The 17,601-nt window shown below is 41.3% G+C and overlaps 2 protein-coding genes and 1 non-coding gene across 3 annotated transcripts in view; 2 read left to right on the top strand and 1 right to left on the bottom strand.

Moving 5' to 3' along the window:
• The window catches only part of Pjvk (pejvakin), a 9,253-nt gene extending 4,035 nt beyond the window's left edge, over positions 1-5,218 (top strand). Inside the window, exons 4-6 of the mRNA XM_028763008.1 lie at positions 1,074-1,191; positions 2,564-2,662; positions 4,845-5,218. Of these exons, the coding sequence (XP_028618841.1) occupies positions 1,074-1,191; positions 2,564-2,662; positions 4,845-5,137 (510 nt within the window). The 3' untranslated portion in view covers positions 5,138-5,218. The remainder of the gene's footprint in view (positions 1-1,073; positions 1,192-2,563; positions 2,663-4,844) is intronic.
• Positions 5,219-6,291: 1,073 nt separating this feature from the next.
• On the top strand, positions 6,292-6,352 carry LOC114617484. The gene has a single exon (XR_003710801.1). It is a non-coding gene; the product is annotated as a U7 small nuclear RNA (small nuclear RNA).
• A 3,750-nt stretch (positions 6,353-10,102) lies between these two features.
• Positions 10,103-17,601, bottom strand: part of Fkbp7 (FKBP prolyl isomerase 7) — a 12,135-nt gene continuing 4,636 nt past the window's right edge. The window contains exons 3-4 of the mRNA XM_028762977.1: positions 14,642-14,775; positions 10,103-10,411 (exon numbers count right to left, since the gene is read on the bottom strand). Of these exons, the coding sequence (XP_028618810.1) occupies positions 10,250-10,411; positions 14,642-14,775 (296 nt within the window). The 3' untranslated portion in view covers positions 10,103-10,249. The remainder of the gene's footprint in view (positions 10,412-14,641; positions 14,776-17,601) is intronic.

Below are 17,601 nucleotides of genomic sequence, written 5' to 3'. Positions count from 1 at the left end.
GAGAGAGAGAGAGAGAGAGAGAGAGAAAGCATTCAAACAGTCCTTTTATAGCAAGCCAGACTCATACCTGGCTGTTGCTAGGTAACTGTTGGGCAGAGCCTAGAAGAAATGCTAACAAAAGGGATCTACTCATGATAAAGAAACAGTGAAAGTTTAAGACAGTGGATTTTTGCGTTCTCTTAATTAATTAATACCGAGTTGATCACTGTCCAACGTGCATTGATTGCGCTGAAGCAGCACATTGCCCCTCATAGGTGTTTACAATATGGTGTGTTGATAATGCACAAAAGAAAAAAAAAAACAACCACTTGTTAGAAAATAATGGACTAGGGCCAGTGAGATGGCTCAGTGACTAGAAAGCTTGCTGCTCAAACCTGGTGATCTGAGTTCAATCCCCCAGGACCCATGATAGAAAGTGAGGACTGGTTCCGTAAAGTTGTCTCTCAATCTCTGTGCATACACTGTGGCATACACAGCACCCCACAGTTATACACCACCCCACAATTACATCTTAAAAAATACAGCACTAAACGGTCATCTTTTCAGCCCTCTCCAGTTGTAATTTAACATAGTACATATGATCTATGTAAGATGAACAAGACATTTCAAAAACACTAAATTTCTTCTCATAAAGATATCTCAATTGTACCCATTACTACATTATGAGGGTTCTGTTCAGAATGTATATTCAGATATCTCCAACGTCAGCTCAGCATCCGTCATTTAACAAGCTGAAACGTTTACTTGTTTACTTGATGGTAGCCATTTTGGTGACTGGGAAAGTTGGTGACCGCTGTGGGGCTTCTGATGGGTGAGGCTGAAAGAAAAGGGTTTCCTGCAGGAACACTAGGGTGAGACTGATCGTCGGTTTCAATCCTAATTGAGGAAGCTGTAAGGTCCCTGGCTGAGACTATGCTTGGGTCTCCATAATAGAGCTTAATGAAGGCAGGCTGCTCTTTGATAGGTGGTTGTGGTTTGGTTTGGGTGGGATTATGGGAAGTTTATTTCTCCATGAAGCTACCCTGCCCACTATGCTCTGTAATAATCTTGTTTTATCTGTTTGTTTACTGTAGTTTCACTTTATGGATGAACAGAATCCCAAGGGAAGGGAAAAGGCGATTGTTTTCCCAGCACACACAACTATAGCTTTCAGTGTTTTTGAGCTCTTCATCTACCTGGATGGTGCCTTCGGTGAGTATCAGATACACCTAAAATCTCGAGCGATTATGTTTTGAAGGAGAATGTAATAGGAATGAATCTTGCCCCTCTTCCTCCCTCCTTCCCCTCCCCAACTCCCTCCCTCCCTCCCTCCTTCTTTCTTTCTCCCCTCTCATTTTATGACTATAGAAGATATATATATCATGGTCAGTCTTGCACTAGGGTGAAGCAGCTGGGAGAGCTTCCCTCCTCTCACTTTCCCAGAACCCCCTTTGTGCTTCTTAGCGAAGGCTCCGTACTACCGCACTTACAGTTAGAGATGGGAAATAAAACAAGGTCCACTGACGAAATACGCCTAAGCTTTTGTGGGAAATGTAATAAATGACTTCTAATAGATAGCTTGTCGAAGTGGCAAATAAGAAATCTGAAGGCAGTAAGATGCCTGAAGTGTCTGGCGCCCAAACAAGTAGTATTAATTAATTTTTATATATTTGGACATGACTTCCTAGCGTCACACTTCCTTAGAAATAACAATAAAATCCCATATGTATTCCAAGTACTTCCTCTACAGTTACCATCTTGCGTGGTAGCTCAAATGTAGTTCACTTTAGCTTCCTACATCTAACAGGACTTTAAAGTTAACTGCCTGCCAGCACAATCCCTGATCTAGCCCCAAAAGGACCAGGCCAAAGAGCCTCCTAGCTATCTATGGTAATTTACATTTGCAGACCTTCTTTTGTTAACTTCTGTCTGTAGTCCTGGGGAAGGAGATTAGGAAATCCGGAAAGGAAACTGTATTCTAAGTAAGCCCATCCTGAACCCTGTAACTGTTGGGTTTTGCTGTTCCATTGATTGTAGGCAGGAGTATAAAATGGCATTCATCAAATGGAATCTTATCCATGAGCACTTTTTTTGGCCTTTCTGTTCCAGAAAGTTACGCTATAGGTATACTTAGACATACGTACAGTGATAAAGAAATAGGTTCTTTAGTTCCTAATAGCAAAATAATAGAAACATCCTTAGGGGACCCAGGAACATAACAGTGGAGGACTAAACCAGGGTGAGTGGGTACCTCTGGGCATCAATGATCTCCAAGAGATGTTTTAAAGGACTGTGTATGCTATGAAATTGTTTCTGGAAACATGCAAACGCCTGCACACCAGAGCTCCTAAGCATATACAAGGCCTGTATCAGACAGGCTGTGTACAGAGTGGGTAGAGACATGACACTGGATGATTTTAATCTCTGAATTTTGTACTTGTAAATATATCTTTTCCTCAAGTGTGTAGCTTAGCCTTATTAAAAAAAAACCTATTTGAATTGCATGCTTGAGAATTCATATCACCTGTGAAATGCTCAGTAAGATGTAGTTGTTATAATAACATCTTCTCAAATTTGTTTGTAGACATTTGTGTCACATCAGTGTCAAAAGGAGGATTTGAAAGGGAAGAAACTACAACCTTTGCCATGTTCTACAGACTGAGAAATATACTCTTTGAAAGAAGTATGTCTGAAAACTTCATGATGTCTTGGTTTTTAATAGCTGAGTAGTATTCCATTGTGCAGATGAACCACATTTTCTTTACCCATGCTTCAGTTGAGGGACATCTAGGGTGTTTCCAGTTTCTGGGTATTATGTGTAGCCATCTGCAACCACGAGTCAAACAGGTTCACCTGAAAAGAGGGCTGGGAACGAAAAGGGGATGGAGAGCGAGAAAAGATGAAGCCAAGACAAAGTTCTCTGATCAAAGATCAATGCTTTAATGTTACACTGTCAATTTAAAGGGGAAGACCCCGCCCGAACCCTTCCTAGTTTCAGCCGGGCGAGATGGGTGGGATAATCCGTTCTTGGTCATGGGTCACGGCTGGAGATGTCTCAAGGCAAGCCCAGGGGCAGTTCTTTCAAGTTCCTGTAGCACGATCTATGTGCAACCAAGGTGGGTGACTCCACCTAGGTGTCTATTGACATGCAGCCAAGGTGACTAGTTCCACCTAGGTCCTATTATTCGGTCTATTGTGGTAAACAAGGTCTCAGGCCTGCTCACGGCTGGGGGAAGGGCACAATTCCCCCTTTTTACTTTTATAAATATGAGCAGTGCCAGCAGCTGGATGGAGTACAATTTTTCATCTCATCTGGGGTACAGAGTGGCCGGGCGACCGTGCCTGGCTTAGGTTGTCATCTATATTGTTTCCTATATTACCCGTCTTTGAGGTGATACACAGCATATTGGTGTACCCCTCTGCCTTAGGTTTATAGGAGCTCAAGACACTCTTACCCGTCTCCGACTAACCGGCCATCAGTGGCACACTCTTTCCCAAAATAGACCAAAGCCACATTCAGACAAAGGACCTGTGGGCATGCAATTGATGTAGTTCTTCATAGCGATGGATAACTGCCGTGATGAATGGCTGGGCTTGCCGAGGGCGATCTTGTGTGAAGGCAACCTATCTGCTTGAGACACAAAGTTCAAGAGGTTAAAAGCAACATGATTTATCCAAGCAATGTAGAAAATAAGGTTGGAAGTGGAAATGTCCAGTGTCTAATCCAACTGCTGGTTGACAGGGATTCAGACACAGAGTCTGGCCACCACGTATAGTGAGTGGCTTTAAGTATAGATGGAGACTACATGCCAAGTTAAATCAGCTGGCAGATAAGGATTTTGAGCCATCTTCATCATAGGAATCTCAATTATTAGGCTCAAGATCTGTGTCCACTTGACGGACCAATCTTTCAGGCAGCCATTGGGCTCCATTTTCTTTTTCTGAGAAAATGCAGACCGAGCCACGACCCCAAATTAAAACAGGGTCAGGACCATTCCATGTATTAGTTAGAGGGTCTCTCCATTTGACCCTGGCAAATGAGCTGGAAGTGACTGGATGCCAGTGGCGATCCGCTGCAGAATGACCCTTAGCATCAGTTTGCAGAAAATTCAAAACAAATAGCACAAAAGCAAGATGTGCTTTTGGTGACCTTGGAGGGTTAAAAGCTGTTATGAACATAGTTGAGCAAGTGTCCCTATGGTATGGTTGGGCATCTTTTGGGTATCTGCCTAAGATTGATAAAGCTGGATCCTGGGTAGAACTATTCCCAAGTTTCTGAGAAACCACCAAATTGATTTCCAGAGTGGTTGTACAAGCTTGCACTCTGGCTCTCCGTGCTCTACTTCCTCGCTGACATGTGCAGTCACTTGAGTTTTTAATCTTAGCCATTCTCATGGGTGCAAGATGGAATCTCAGAGTCATTTCTACTTGGACTGCCTGGTTGGGCCTCAGTGGGAAAGGATGTACTTAGTCCTGCTGCGACTAGATGCCCCAGGGTGGGGTGGTACCCAAGGAGGGGTGTTCCCCTTCTCTGAGGAGCAGAGGAAAGGGTAATGGGGGAGGGATTTGTAATGGTAGGACTGGGAGGAGAGGGGGCTGTGATTAGAATGTAAAGTGAATAAAAAGTAAATTCTTGTAGAGAGAGGGGGAGGGAGGGAAAGGGGAAGAGAGAGAGAGAGAGAGAGAGAGGAGGGGGGGGAGAATTTGGGAGCTCACTATGTGTGGCTACCTACATAGTAACCATCTGTTAACATGTTTAAAGCCCAGTTGTTTCCTGATGGATGGTTTGGATTGACACCTTTATAAACAGTGTAGGGTGCAGAGTTATTTTGACTTCTAACACATTTCTGGTTTCTGTTTTGCAGATAGGAGAGTAATGGACGCCATCTCTCGTTCCCAGCTTTACCTGGATGACCTCTTTTCTGACTTCTACGACAAGCCTCTCAGCATGACTGACATTTCCCTCAAGGAGGGGACTCACATCCGGGTGAACTTACTAAACCACAACATTCCTAAAGGTCCCTGCATCCTCTGCGGAATGGGGAACTTGAAAAGGGAGACAGTTTACGGCTGCTTTCAGTGTTCTGTGGATGGTGTGAAGTACGTGAGGCTCCACGCTGTCCCCTGCTTTGATATCTGGCACAAAAGAATGAAATAAAAGGAAGAAGGAATATGCTTTGTGGGTGTTTATGTACTACTGTGCCACAAGCCTTCCTTATGTTCTTTAGGTTTCCTTGGAGTTTTTTGTTGTTGTTGTTGTTGTTGTTTTTTAAAGCAGGAGGCACTGGGAGCGACAGCACATGCCTGTAGTTCTAGCTACCCGGGAGGCTGAGACAGGAGAATCATGAGTCCAGGGCTTCTGGGCTGGAGTGCACTATGCCAACTGGGTGTCTACACAAAGTTCGATGTGGTGTCCTCCCGGTGCTGAGTCCAGCATGGCCTTGGTGGGGACAGAATGATATGGTTCCTGTCCCTGGGACAGAGCCAGCAGTCGTGTGCCTCCACGAGTATCGATGGCTGCTGTGAGCATAAGGCTTGTTGTATAATATTGTACATATTTTCACGTTCCTCCGAGGAATGTCCTGTTAATGTTAATGACTCCATGATAATCCAAGACAGCATGAGTTCAGGAGGTGGAGGTGTGGCTAATGTCTCAGCAAAATGGTAAACACTGGGACCTGCAGCTTCCCTTAAGGCTGTGAAAAAGAACTCTAAAAATATGGGCTCAAGAATTCATAATTTCTCAATGCAAAAAAAAAGGATGTAATATGAATTATATGAGGGGCTTCATGAATCTAAAGGAACAAAAGCAGCTGCATTAATGAACCAGCTTGTCATAAAGATATAAAGGCAGGCAGATTCCTGAGTTCAAGGTCAGCCTGGGACACAGCAATTCCAGACACTGGTGTGGTAGAAATGACAATTCAGGGTGGGGTCCCACACAGCTAGTCTGTGGCTAACAGAGGCAGGTAGATCTCTGAATTCGTTTGAAATGTTAAAAGAAAATGTGTTCTTGCTGTCTCCTAAGAATTAAGGGGCTGAGATCAATGGATATTCATAGGATAATCAAAAGGGAACCTAGAATTAATAACTGAATTGATATATAAATAAAAAACTGGGCTCTTGGTCTGCAGGACATGGGGTAGCCAAAAGCAATAGCAGTTCTTTAAAGTTTTCTCTAGCAAGAGCTGAGTGCTCTGGAGGTCTCTGGAGAGCAAAAACAGCCCTTCCAGAATGTTTTTTAAATTAGAGAACTGATCTAGCTCTTGTACAGAATGTTTTCTAGCAGCTATCCAGAGAAGACTGTCTGAAGAGAGAACATAGCTCTTTTAGAATTTTTTTCTGGCTTTCTGATTTTGATCAGAAAACCCAAGAATTACTTTTAGAACTTTTCTACCGATTTCTGACTTGGTCTGAAGATCCAAGAATTTTTTATAGCAGCCTTTCTCCCAAACATCTGTTTCTCAGGAACCTGGACCTAGCCAAAGCTGTTCCTTAGCAGCCAGGAACCTAAGCTCCTGTTGCTAACCAGGTTGCCTAAGGAAGGGTGAGCTGGCCCAGGTGGGATGGAGGTGGGGAAGCAGGAGGCCCTTTGGGTAACATTTTCTACCCACGAGATGATGGAGATATTGCCACTGTCTTCTTCCTCGTGTATTTTATGAGCTATAACACTGTGTATACAAAACAAAGCTTAATTACAAAATTCAAAGGCAAGTACTCTTTCACAAATCTGTCCATTTTTTTCCTAACCACTTAGGAATCATATCATTTTAAGTAGCTTTGTTTTTATGTAACTCATATTTGTTCTAAAGAGAAATTTTATATTTAGTCACTTTTTAATTCAACAGTTAAAGATGACAAATGGGGACCAAGTGGTTACTTTAGTGCCCTAGGTTTGGTACAAAGAGAAAAAAAAGTGTTAATAATTTAATATATTCCTAAATGTTTAATTGTGGTATCAGATTAAAAACCCCAAGCTCAGCATGGGGCTCTGTGCACCACAAACTGTGTGACTGGCAGTGGTAATGGGTGACCATTCTGTCTAGTAATTTTGCCTTATAAAATGGGTGCTGTCACTTTAAAATTCAGGGAAACAGGACAGGGCTTTGTCTTTGGAAATGTTTAGTGGATTCAATATATTTTGTTCTCAAGTTTTTGGGGCTGGGGAAGTAGGACCTTGCTACTATCAAATCTGTTCTCAAAGTCCTGGGCTCAAGGGACTTGCCTACCTTAACCGCAAAACTGGGTGGGTAATGGTTACATGCCACTATGTGTTTTTCAAATATGTTTTTTTGTTTGTTCTTTAAACTTATTTATTTATATATGAGTACACTGCCACTCTCTTCAGACACACCAGAGTGGGGCATCATATCCCCTTACAGATGATTGTGAGCCACCATGTGGTTGCTGGGAATTGAACTCAGGACCCCTGGAAGAGCAGTCAGTGCTTTTAACCGCTGAGCCATCTCTCCAACCTTTCAAATATGTTTTATCTATTCTCTAAGACATCTGAAATTTTCATATACTGACAACTAACTATCTTTTATTAAAATAATTGTAAAAACATTTTAAAATTCCGGTTTCAAAATGAGTAACAGTATCCAGCATTTGTTTCAGGCCAAGGCATCAAGCAATCCTGTAGCTACAGAACACGGCACTCAACATGTATGTAGAATGGTTAGACTTATATTTAAATTATCATGTAAAAGATAAGTTTTCAAGTACAGGTAGGTATTCATTTACTGTAATATGTATTTTCTTCCTTTCCTTTTAAATACAGTCTCATGGAGTCCTGGCTGGTCTTGAACTCCCTATAGCTCAGGATACTGCTGAATGCCTCACTGTCCTGCCTCGACCTCTGAGTTTGGGATTACAGGTGTTGTGCGTTACCACTCCCAGATTGTAGGGTGCTGGGATTGAATCAGGGTCTTCAAGCATGTTAGGTTCATGCTATAATCGAACTACCACATCTCCAGCTGATTCATACTTAACACTTTTTTTAAAAAAAAAATATTCATTTTATGCATAATACACTGTAGCTATCTTTGGACATACCAGAAGAGGGCATCGGATCCCATTACAGATGGTTGTGAGCCACCATGTGGTTGCTGGGAATTGAACTCAGGACCTCTGGAAGAGCAGTCAGTGCTCTTAATCGCTGAGCCATCTCTCCAACCCCCATGCTTAACTCTTAACAAATTTAGAAGTACTTTGTATAGGCTGGATAAAGTAGTACATGCCTGTAATTAGTATGCAAGAAGCTGAGGCAGGGGCATTGGGAGTTTGATTCCAGGCTCGGCTGCATAGTGAGTCCCAGACGAGCTTGGGCTGTATAGCAAGGCCCTGTGATAAAAGCAAATGCTTTGTAGAAACAATAATGGGCTAGAAAGGGCACTCATACTCATGGTTACACTCCATGCCCATGTTTGAGGGAATAATTGTCAGAAGACTCAGAGGTTGAGTGCTAAAAAGTTAAGAAAAGGTAGGAAAGGTGTTGTCTGCAGATGGTGGTGCATGCCTTTAATTCCAGCACTTGAGAGGCAGAGGCAGAGGCAGGAAGATCTCTGTGAGTTTGAGGCCAGTCTGGTTTACAGAGCTAGTTTCAGGACAGCTAGGATTAAATAAATAAATAAATAAATAAATAAATAAATAAATAAATGTTGTTATACCCATTTTGGGTAGCTCACAATGGCCTGTAACTCCAGCTCCAGGAAGTCACAGTCTCTGGCCTCCATAGACACCTTTATTCATGTGTATATGTGTACGTATGTGTGTCACACACATAATAAAATAAATATTTTTTTAAAAAATTATAGATAGTATACAAGATGATAGAAAAGGAATAATACATTACATACATACATACATACATACATACATACATACATACACACACACACAGTGAGTTTCAGGACAGCCAAAGCTGTTGCACAGAAAAACCCTGTCTGAAAACAAACAAACAAAACAAACTAAACAAAGGGAAAGAGCAGACCAGTAAAGTTGTTTGCTTTGGGCTCATGTGTTTCAACCAGAGCAATCCTGCCTGGCCTATGTATGAAGCATCTAAAATTTTACATGTTTCTAGTCCCCTTCCTTTAGCAACATATGGTCCAGTATTTCTTCCTTACTCTTAACAAGTTGGACCACATCACTGTTTTGACCATGATTCAACACTAGCATAGCAAGGTATCTCTTTTGAAGCAGAAACTACAGCTTCACATTTTTTAATTCTTTAAAGCATTCCAGTTTGTAAGGATAATTTGCATTAATAAGAATGCTGGAGTGAAGGAATATAGGGATCTCTAAAGAAAGGCAACCAGAAATTAAGAAACGTCACGACACCAGTTACGGACAAAAGTCATGGATGGTGTGGGGTGTGCGCTGGGGGAGCTGGAAAGATGGTTTGGCAGTCAGTCTTGTGTAAGATTCTTGCAAAGGACTATGGCTTGATTTCCAGCACCCATTTTGGGTAGCTCACAATGGCCTGTAACTCCAGCCCCAGGAAGTCACAGCCTCTGGCCTTCATAGACACCTTTATTCATGTGCGCATGTGTGCATGTGCTGGCTCATACACTTAATAAAATAACTGCTTTTTAAAAAAAGTTATAGATAGTAGATAAGAAGGAAGATAGAAGAGGACTGATACATTTATAATACTGCATAAAGAAGCATGCTCTGTGTAGGTGATGAACTTTGATTTGGCCAAACTTCCAAGGCCAGAAGCTTGCACCAAAAGAGTTCACACTGTGTTGAAATTCATGAACTTCCTGAATGAACTCCAGAGATTGATACTATGTGGGTATTGTTCATATCTTAACGTCTATAGCATCACAAAATGCATAAATAAAAGGGACATAAGTAAGTTCCTGGTCTCTGGGTATCATTACATAAAGGGCATTATAAGGGCTGAAATATTGGATCTTTACATTGGATCTTTTCTTGCTGTTAGCCTTGGGGCTGGAAAGCACCCACTCTGCATTTTAACCTGTGCGTTCATCTATCTCCTGAAGGAGGGATGCAGCCACTGGCATCCAACCCATTCTCTAGTGCTGTAATCTACGGTCACAGGAGAAAACAACAGGAAACAATCACACCTACCCAGGAGTCATATTCGCAAACCAGCTTCACATTATTACACCAAAATTAAGTTTACTGAGAGAAACCAGTACCTTCTCATAAGGGAAAACAGGTATAACTACAACACAGAAAACAGTGATTTTTTTTTAAAGCAAAGTATGTAAGTTACTAACAAATAGAGAAGTAAATAAATTTATAGCTCGTCATGTTGGTGCACATTGTATTCCTTGGGAGAAATGAAGCCGTCTCCATTGTGGTCATTTTTCTTAAAGATATCTTCCAAAACTGCCTTTTGATATGACTTGTCACGGGGTTTGGCATCTTTTTCAAAGTCCTTCTGTAAGTAAAGCTCTATCTAGAGGCCAGAACACAACACTGTTAATAAAAAAGTTCCACAAATAATGTCTTTGTTATTCTAAGAAATGATTACAGTAAATGAATAAGCATAGTAAACGAATAAGCATAGTAAGTTTGTGTGTAAGCATACAAACATTTAAAACAATTGATCTAATTGTTTATGGGTGGGGGACACTCAAGGACCACGGTATACATATGGAGATCAGAGGACAACTTGTGGGAACTGGTTCTCTTTCTACTATGTGGGGGTACCAGGGACTGAACTCAGATCATTAGGCTTGGAACAAGAGTTATATTCACTGAGAAATCTTGCCAACCCATAGCCATTTTTTAAAAGGTATTTCAAAATTTGGAAATACCTTAGAAACAGGGTCTCTCTACATAGGGCTTGGCTGTCCTGGAACTCATTCTGTAGACCAGGCTGGGCTCAAACTCACAGAGATCTGCTCGCTTCTGCCTCCCAAGTACTGGTATTAAAGGCATGTGCCAACATGTCTGGCCTGGGATTTTTGTTTTGTTTTTAATTTTTGAAGAGGAGTGGTTATTCAAATTAGCTGTCCCTGGGGTTATAGATTGGTGTTACTAGCCACACTTAATTTTCCTGAAAGTAAATACTTTCTAATAATCCACATTGTTCATATTAGAAAAGAAAAACACATTCATATTGATTCCTATTATTAATACAATCTCTTTAGCATGTCTGTCTCTGGAACTAATGAATTTGCTGCATAATCAAGTCAACCAAGGATGTGAGAGGCTCTGAAGTACACGGACCACTTGCATTTGTAGCATATAAAGTTTCTCTAGGCAAACACTCAATAAAGTACTGTAATATTAGCCACATGCAATTTCTCTGCATTTGAAATGGGGCTACAGCAAACTGAGAAGTGTTCTTGTAAGTGTGAAGTCACACAGATGATTTGAGAGATAGAAACTGAATGTATACTTCACTGATAACTTTTATATAGGTTTCATGTTGAAATGGTACTAGGTCACTGAGATAAGTTTTATATAGATTTCATGTTGAAATGGCACTATTTCATCTATATAATGAGTTCAGCTAAGTCACAAAATATCATGCTTTTTCTGTTTTTTTTTTTTCCATTTCCTTGTCTTGAGCTGCGCTGCCAGGGCTGGTCTCAACTCATAGGCTCGATCAATTCTTCTGCTCCAACTCCCTTAGAGCTGGGACCATGGGTAACATCACCATGGCGAATGTTCTTTTTACTTTTTAATATGTGTACACCACATAATTTAAAGTTACAGTTATCTGTGTAACTCAGCTGTTTCTCCATAGGAAAATGCTGATTTATACTAAAGAAACCATAGCACACTGGCCTGGAGATAATTTTAATGTGACATTTTAATGGCAAGAGATATTTTTAAAGGTGGAGTTTTGAACAGCAAAGAGTTTTAGTAATCCCATGCTCATATCTCATGCTCAGTCCATCACAAAGGACTTTAGAATGGTCAGTAGCCCTTGAGTCAGCGTCTCAGAGGTGACTGATCCTGTATGAAGGGAGATACATTGTTTCCCCCCCGTCTAGTATGGAGGTATAAAGCATTTTAAACAGCCTCAAACATTCTGCATTTCTTAAACAATATCTATTCTTTGTCTATATAGTGTAGTAGAGGTCCAAAAAGGTGTTGGGCAAGAACATAACTTTAATTTTTAAATAAAGATTTATTTTATTATTTAATGTACATGTGCCTGCAGTACCAAAAGAGACCAGAAGAGGGCATCAGATCCCTTGGAGCTGGAGTTACAGGGGGTTGTAAACTGCCTGATCAGGACAGACGCTGGAGATGATGTTCTGGTAAATGCTCTGGTCCTTTGGAAGAGCAGGGATTGCTGAGCCATCTACCCAGCCCTATGACTTTAATTTTTGCTACTAATGGGTTCTACATTACTTTCATTTGTAATTTAATACTGTACTCCACTCCCACCTTATGTAAACTGAAGAGACAATCTATTAAATTTTTCTGATGCTTAAGCAAGAAAGTTTGTTAGTTCATGTTTCAAATCTGTGCTTCCACATGTATTGATTACACGGTCTTTGACAAAAATGTAACCTTTCCAAACACTAGGAATATCAACTGTAAAAGGAGGGAGATATCTGAACTAAAGGCTTGATACAGGGTCAATGTCAACAGAAGATAACTATTGTTACAACCGGGCAAAAATCATTCTTACCCAGCTGGTTATAACATAGCCGATATCCTGATGCCTGGTAAAGAGAAGCTAAACCGATCATATTTTGGATTTCCACTACTTTTATTTTTCAGAAAAGAATTGGAGATGCCGTAATGTCTAGAGGTATTTCTAATGCAGAAGGAACCTCTGGGTGTGGCTAAAGGAACTAAGGAATGGTGTGTGCACAGGCTGCCCCCAGGGTGCTATGAGAATCCCTTCATTGCTGTTATTCATTCCAAAGATGGTGGTGATGAGGAGTCAACAGAGAAGAAACACTGAAAACAGCTTCCTCTTTAAGGGTCCTTTTAAGGCCTACTTTCTGGGTCATCTGGGAAAGGGAAATTTCGATGAGGAACTGTCTCTATCAGATTGTCTTGTAGCAAACCTGTCGAGGTATTTTCTTAATTATTGATTGACATGGGAGGGTGCTCACTGTCGAAGGTGTTACCCTTGGGTAGGTGCTCCAAGGCTGAGCCAGGGATGGGGAAGAAGTCAGTAAGCAGTGTTCCACCATCATCTCTGCTTCAGTTCCTAACTTGTGCTCCCTGTCCTGGCTTCTCTCAGTGGATTGTGACCCAAGATATGTAAGCCAGATGAGGCCCTTATCCCCAAGTTGCTTTTGGCTATGGTCTTTATTGCAGCAGTAGAAAGCAAAGTAAGACACTGGGCAAGCATGCCTCTCCCTGCTGGCTAACTGGGGAGCCTCAAGGAAGTTCTACTGCCTACTAAGTTCCTGAAGATAAAGCTGGAGTTGAGTGGGAAGAAAGTTGGAGAGGGAAATGAAGAGGAGGTAGGTGAGTGGAGATACAGCTTAGGGGCCCAGTGCTGTGTAGCATGCATGAAGTTCTAGGTCCAATCCCCAGACAAAATAGTAAAGAACAAAAGGAAAAGACCTATTAGTTACGGCTGATTAGTTAGGGTTAGGATTTCTACAAGTTCAAGACCAGCCTATACAACATCATGAGTTCCAGGGCAGCTTGGGGCTAAAGTGAAGCCTTATCTCAACCCCACAGTCCCTGCAATAGAGAAAGGACTGATGTTATATTTGAAATCGGGACTACCTGCCTCGTATTGCCTACTTAGATGGCAGTTAATACATTTTTAAACCACCTCTAAACACAGGAGGGAGCAGAGAGTTGAGCATAGACTGTAGAACTAGGTGAGGCATTAGGCTTCCCAGAAACATTCGAGATGGTCATTCTCAAAAAAGCATGGAGTCGCCAAGGCTCAGAGCCACAGCAGGACAGCCTGGGGTGCCATGCTGGTTTTGTAACTGCAGCTACATGGCTCCTGAGTAGCTTTCTCCCTGTCCACAAGGTGGCGATGATGAGCTGGCCTGGAGATTGGACAGATTCACGGATTTATGTGCTTAAAATGGTACCTGGGACTGAGAAAGTGTGAAGAATGTGCATCATCACTGAAAATTGTTCACCTAGAGGAGATGGGGATGAACTCATAGCTCATGCTTACCAACTTCTTAGCCCACCCAGTTCAGATCCTTGCTAGCTCCTAATCTCATTTATGTCCCAGTCCAGAGGTGACAGAACTATTTGTCTTGTGACATGTTTATACGGTACTGTTGGAAAGAGGTCTATCCCCTCTAGTGTCCATGCTGGAAGAGCCATAGGTAGCTTGGGATTTTTCTGATTGACTCATTGATGTGTCAGTACTGGAAACTGAACCTAGAGCCTCACAGACAGTCAGGCAAGCACTCTCTATAGCCCAGGCTGTCCTTCAAGGTGTTATTTCTTATGCCAAGTTTGGGAGTAACCAAAGCTACAGGCCTGCCTCATAAAGTAACAGTATGGCTTTAATGACCTTCCTATATACAGAGAAATGGGAAAGGAATTTTTTTTCTCAGACTTTAGAGTTTCCAGCAAACAGCTCTATTAAAGCAATCAGAGCCAATACTAGAGACAAACTAAAAAGTATCTCAACACAAATCCCAATACTAGCAAAAAATAATAAATGTCTTCAACACAATTTGAGTTATAATAAAAAAAAATCAAACTGCACACAGGAAGTTTGAATTACCTCAGCTCTGGAGAGTTGCCTGTCATTATCCGTGTCAATTTCCTTAAATGTTTCAATGCTCCGTGGTCCTTTGGTGACAGCATAAAGTTCAATCTCAAACATCAGAGTTGCATTGGGTGGAATCTTGCCTTCTGCTACGGGTTTAAATTTTAACAGTTTGACTTATATGAAAGTAACCTTCAGGTATTTGCTCTGTGGCCACATTAGTATCAGGGTGATAGACCTTAGAAGAACTGCTTTCAAAACTAAAACTTTTTGACATCAAAGAAAACCAGGGAAGTTCAATTTATCCCCTTTCCCCCCACATTTTATAAAAACATTTTGGAACTTTTTTGCCCATTGTCTTTTAAACTAAGTCAATTCAAAGGCCCTTCTGGACCAGATTAAGTTTCCTGATTATGTTAGAATAAACCAAGATTTTATAAGTATATCTTGATCATCATGTAGCAGAGATATGGTATGGAGAAGAAATGTAGGAGCAGAGAAATTCCAAAGCTGGGCTGGTAAGAACTCAGTGGCACTCGCTGCCAAGCCTGATCTGAGGTCACTCCCTGGGACCCATACGGTGGGAGAAGAGGACTGACTCCCACAAACTGTCCCCTGATCTCCACATTCCTGCTAAGGCACATGCTGCACCCCACATAAATAAATAAGTGTAATTAAGAAGAAAAAGAAAGGGCTGGAGAGATGGCTCAGTAGTTAAGAGCATTGACTGCTCTTCCAGCAGTTCTGAGTCCAGTTCCCAGCAATCACATTGTGGCTCACAACCATCTGTAATGGGATCTGATGCCCTCTTCTGGGGTGTCTGAAGAGAGCTACAATGTACTCATATAAACAAAATAAATAAATCGAAGAAAAAGAAGAAGAAGAAGAAGAAGAAGAAGAAGAAGAGGAGGAGGAAGAGGAGGAGGAGGAGGAAGAGGAAGAGAAAGAGGAGGAGGAGGAAGAAGAGGAAGGAGAGGAAGAAGAGGAGGAGGAGGAAGGAGAGGAAGAGGAGGAAGAGGAAGAAAAGGAGGAGGAAGAGGAGGAGGTGGAGGAGGAGGAGGAAGAAGAAGAGATTCCAAGGTATAATCTCTGAGAAAATGATTTTTATAAGCGACCCAGAAGCTTATAAAAAGTAAAAAATATTAATTCTTAAAAGTCTTTACAGACATTGAAGAGATAAATGCAAAAATCCAGAAGCAATTTTACAAAGACATTTCTAATTATCATAAAAAAATTTAAATATGAAATTGAATAGTTTTAATACGGTTCATCTGTTAGCTGATGCTGCTGGAGGATTTAGTAAGACTTTAGACAGGGGCTTTTTCAGATGAGTATTCATGGGGTTGCCTAGAGGCAGTGATCAGCTGAGTATGTTTCCAGGGCCTTATGGCCATGTGATCTAGGATAAGCACACAGCTATCTGACAAATGACTGACACCCTTTGAGAGCAGCTAAGTTTATCCATCAAAAGAAACAGCAGTTTCCTTAATAGTCAAGTAGATGATAAGATTCTTGCTAAAATACTTACACAGTCCATAAAGGAAAGGGCGGAAGTTACAGCCTGAAGCAGTGCATTGCAATTTCCAAAATCAGAACACAGAAAAATCTACCCACCATCATGTTCCTGTTGCCAAAGTCCTGATCTAATGTCCTAGAGATTACCTGACTTTGAAGAACAGAAAAATAACTTTGACCATAATCAAGACAGACTCAAAACACAAATTCCTTTTGTTGTTTTGGTGCTAGTGATGGAAGCAGGGTCTGGCAGGCAAATGAGCTCATACACCATTGAGCTACCTTGAAGCCCAAACTCGACTCCCCCCCAATCCCCTGGGAAAAAAGACCACAGATGCACAGGGAGTTCTGAACAATTCTATTATACACGCAGAAAATGTTGCTAATTAGTTTTTTCCTACAAAAAAAAAAGATTGAAGCATAACAAGGAGATAGATGCATACATACCACATTGGAATTATCTACATTTATAGAGATAGATAGATAGATAGATAGATAGATAGATAGATAGATAGACAGATTGGAGAGGTGGGGTTAATGTAAAGAGTATATACATACCACAGAGACGGTTAATCAAAGCACTAGAAAGTCACATGCACTTTAAGACATGCAGGGGTGTTCTGGAACATGAGCCAAGGACATTTCACCAGAGGAAAGCTTCTTCAAGCATCACCTAAAATGAAGTTATAACTGTTACGTTTTAATGACGACTTACATTAAGCCTATTGAGACCTGTAAAGAACAAGCCAGTCAACATGCTAGCATCCCTGCCCTTACCCCTAGCTGAGGAGCTTCTGACAGCTGAGAGGAGGGAGGGTTAGTTTTAGGGCTTTGGTCCCTGGTAGGTTGACCACACTCCAGTGGATGGCTCCACACCCACGAGTACATGGACAATACAAATTGACTTGGTAGGTGATGTGTGTGTGTGTGTGTAATAAGTGTTTATGTGTGTGTATGTGTGAGTGTGATGTGTATGTATGTGTGTGTGCGCATGTGACATAAAGTTAGGAGGGTAGAGAGGTGGAGAGTGAATCTGAGAGGAATTGGGGGAGGAGTTTGTGAATCTGATCAATGTACATTGTGTGTATGTATGAAACTCTCAATTAATAAAGATCATGTATTTTTTTAAAAAGCTATGGTGTACACTACGACTTCTGAAATCATGGAATCTAAGCTGCTGTAGTAATGGCAAAGCCAACAGGAAAGTGACTACAGTCCTGTGTACATAGTAAGTAAAATAAAGGTGCTAGTGAAATGAATAGTTTTGATGGTTATTGGAGACTCCTCAAGTCATTAAGAGCTGTCTAACTCCCTGCAGCAAGGGTGGAGTTTGTTGACAATTTAGGCAGCTTGGGTAGTCACACACACACACATACACAAAGGATATCAGGGATATACATACAAAATGTATGTATGTATGTATGTATGTATGTATGTATGTATATGATATCAGGGTCCTA

This window comes from Grammomys surdaster, unplaced genomic scaffold (assembly GCF_004785775.1).
Source record: "Grammomys surdaster isolate TR1022 unplaced genomic scaffold, NIH_TR_1.0 136, whole genome shotgun sequence".
Taxonomy (NCBI): domain Eukaryota; kingdom Metazoa; phylum Chordata; class Mammalia; order Rodentia; family Muridae; genus Grammomys; species Grammomys surdaster.
This window is presented reverse-complemented; position numbering and strand designations above follow the sequence as displayed.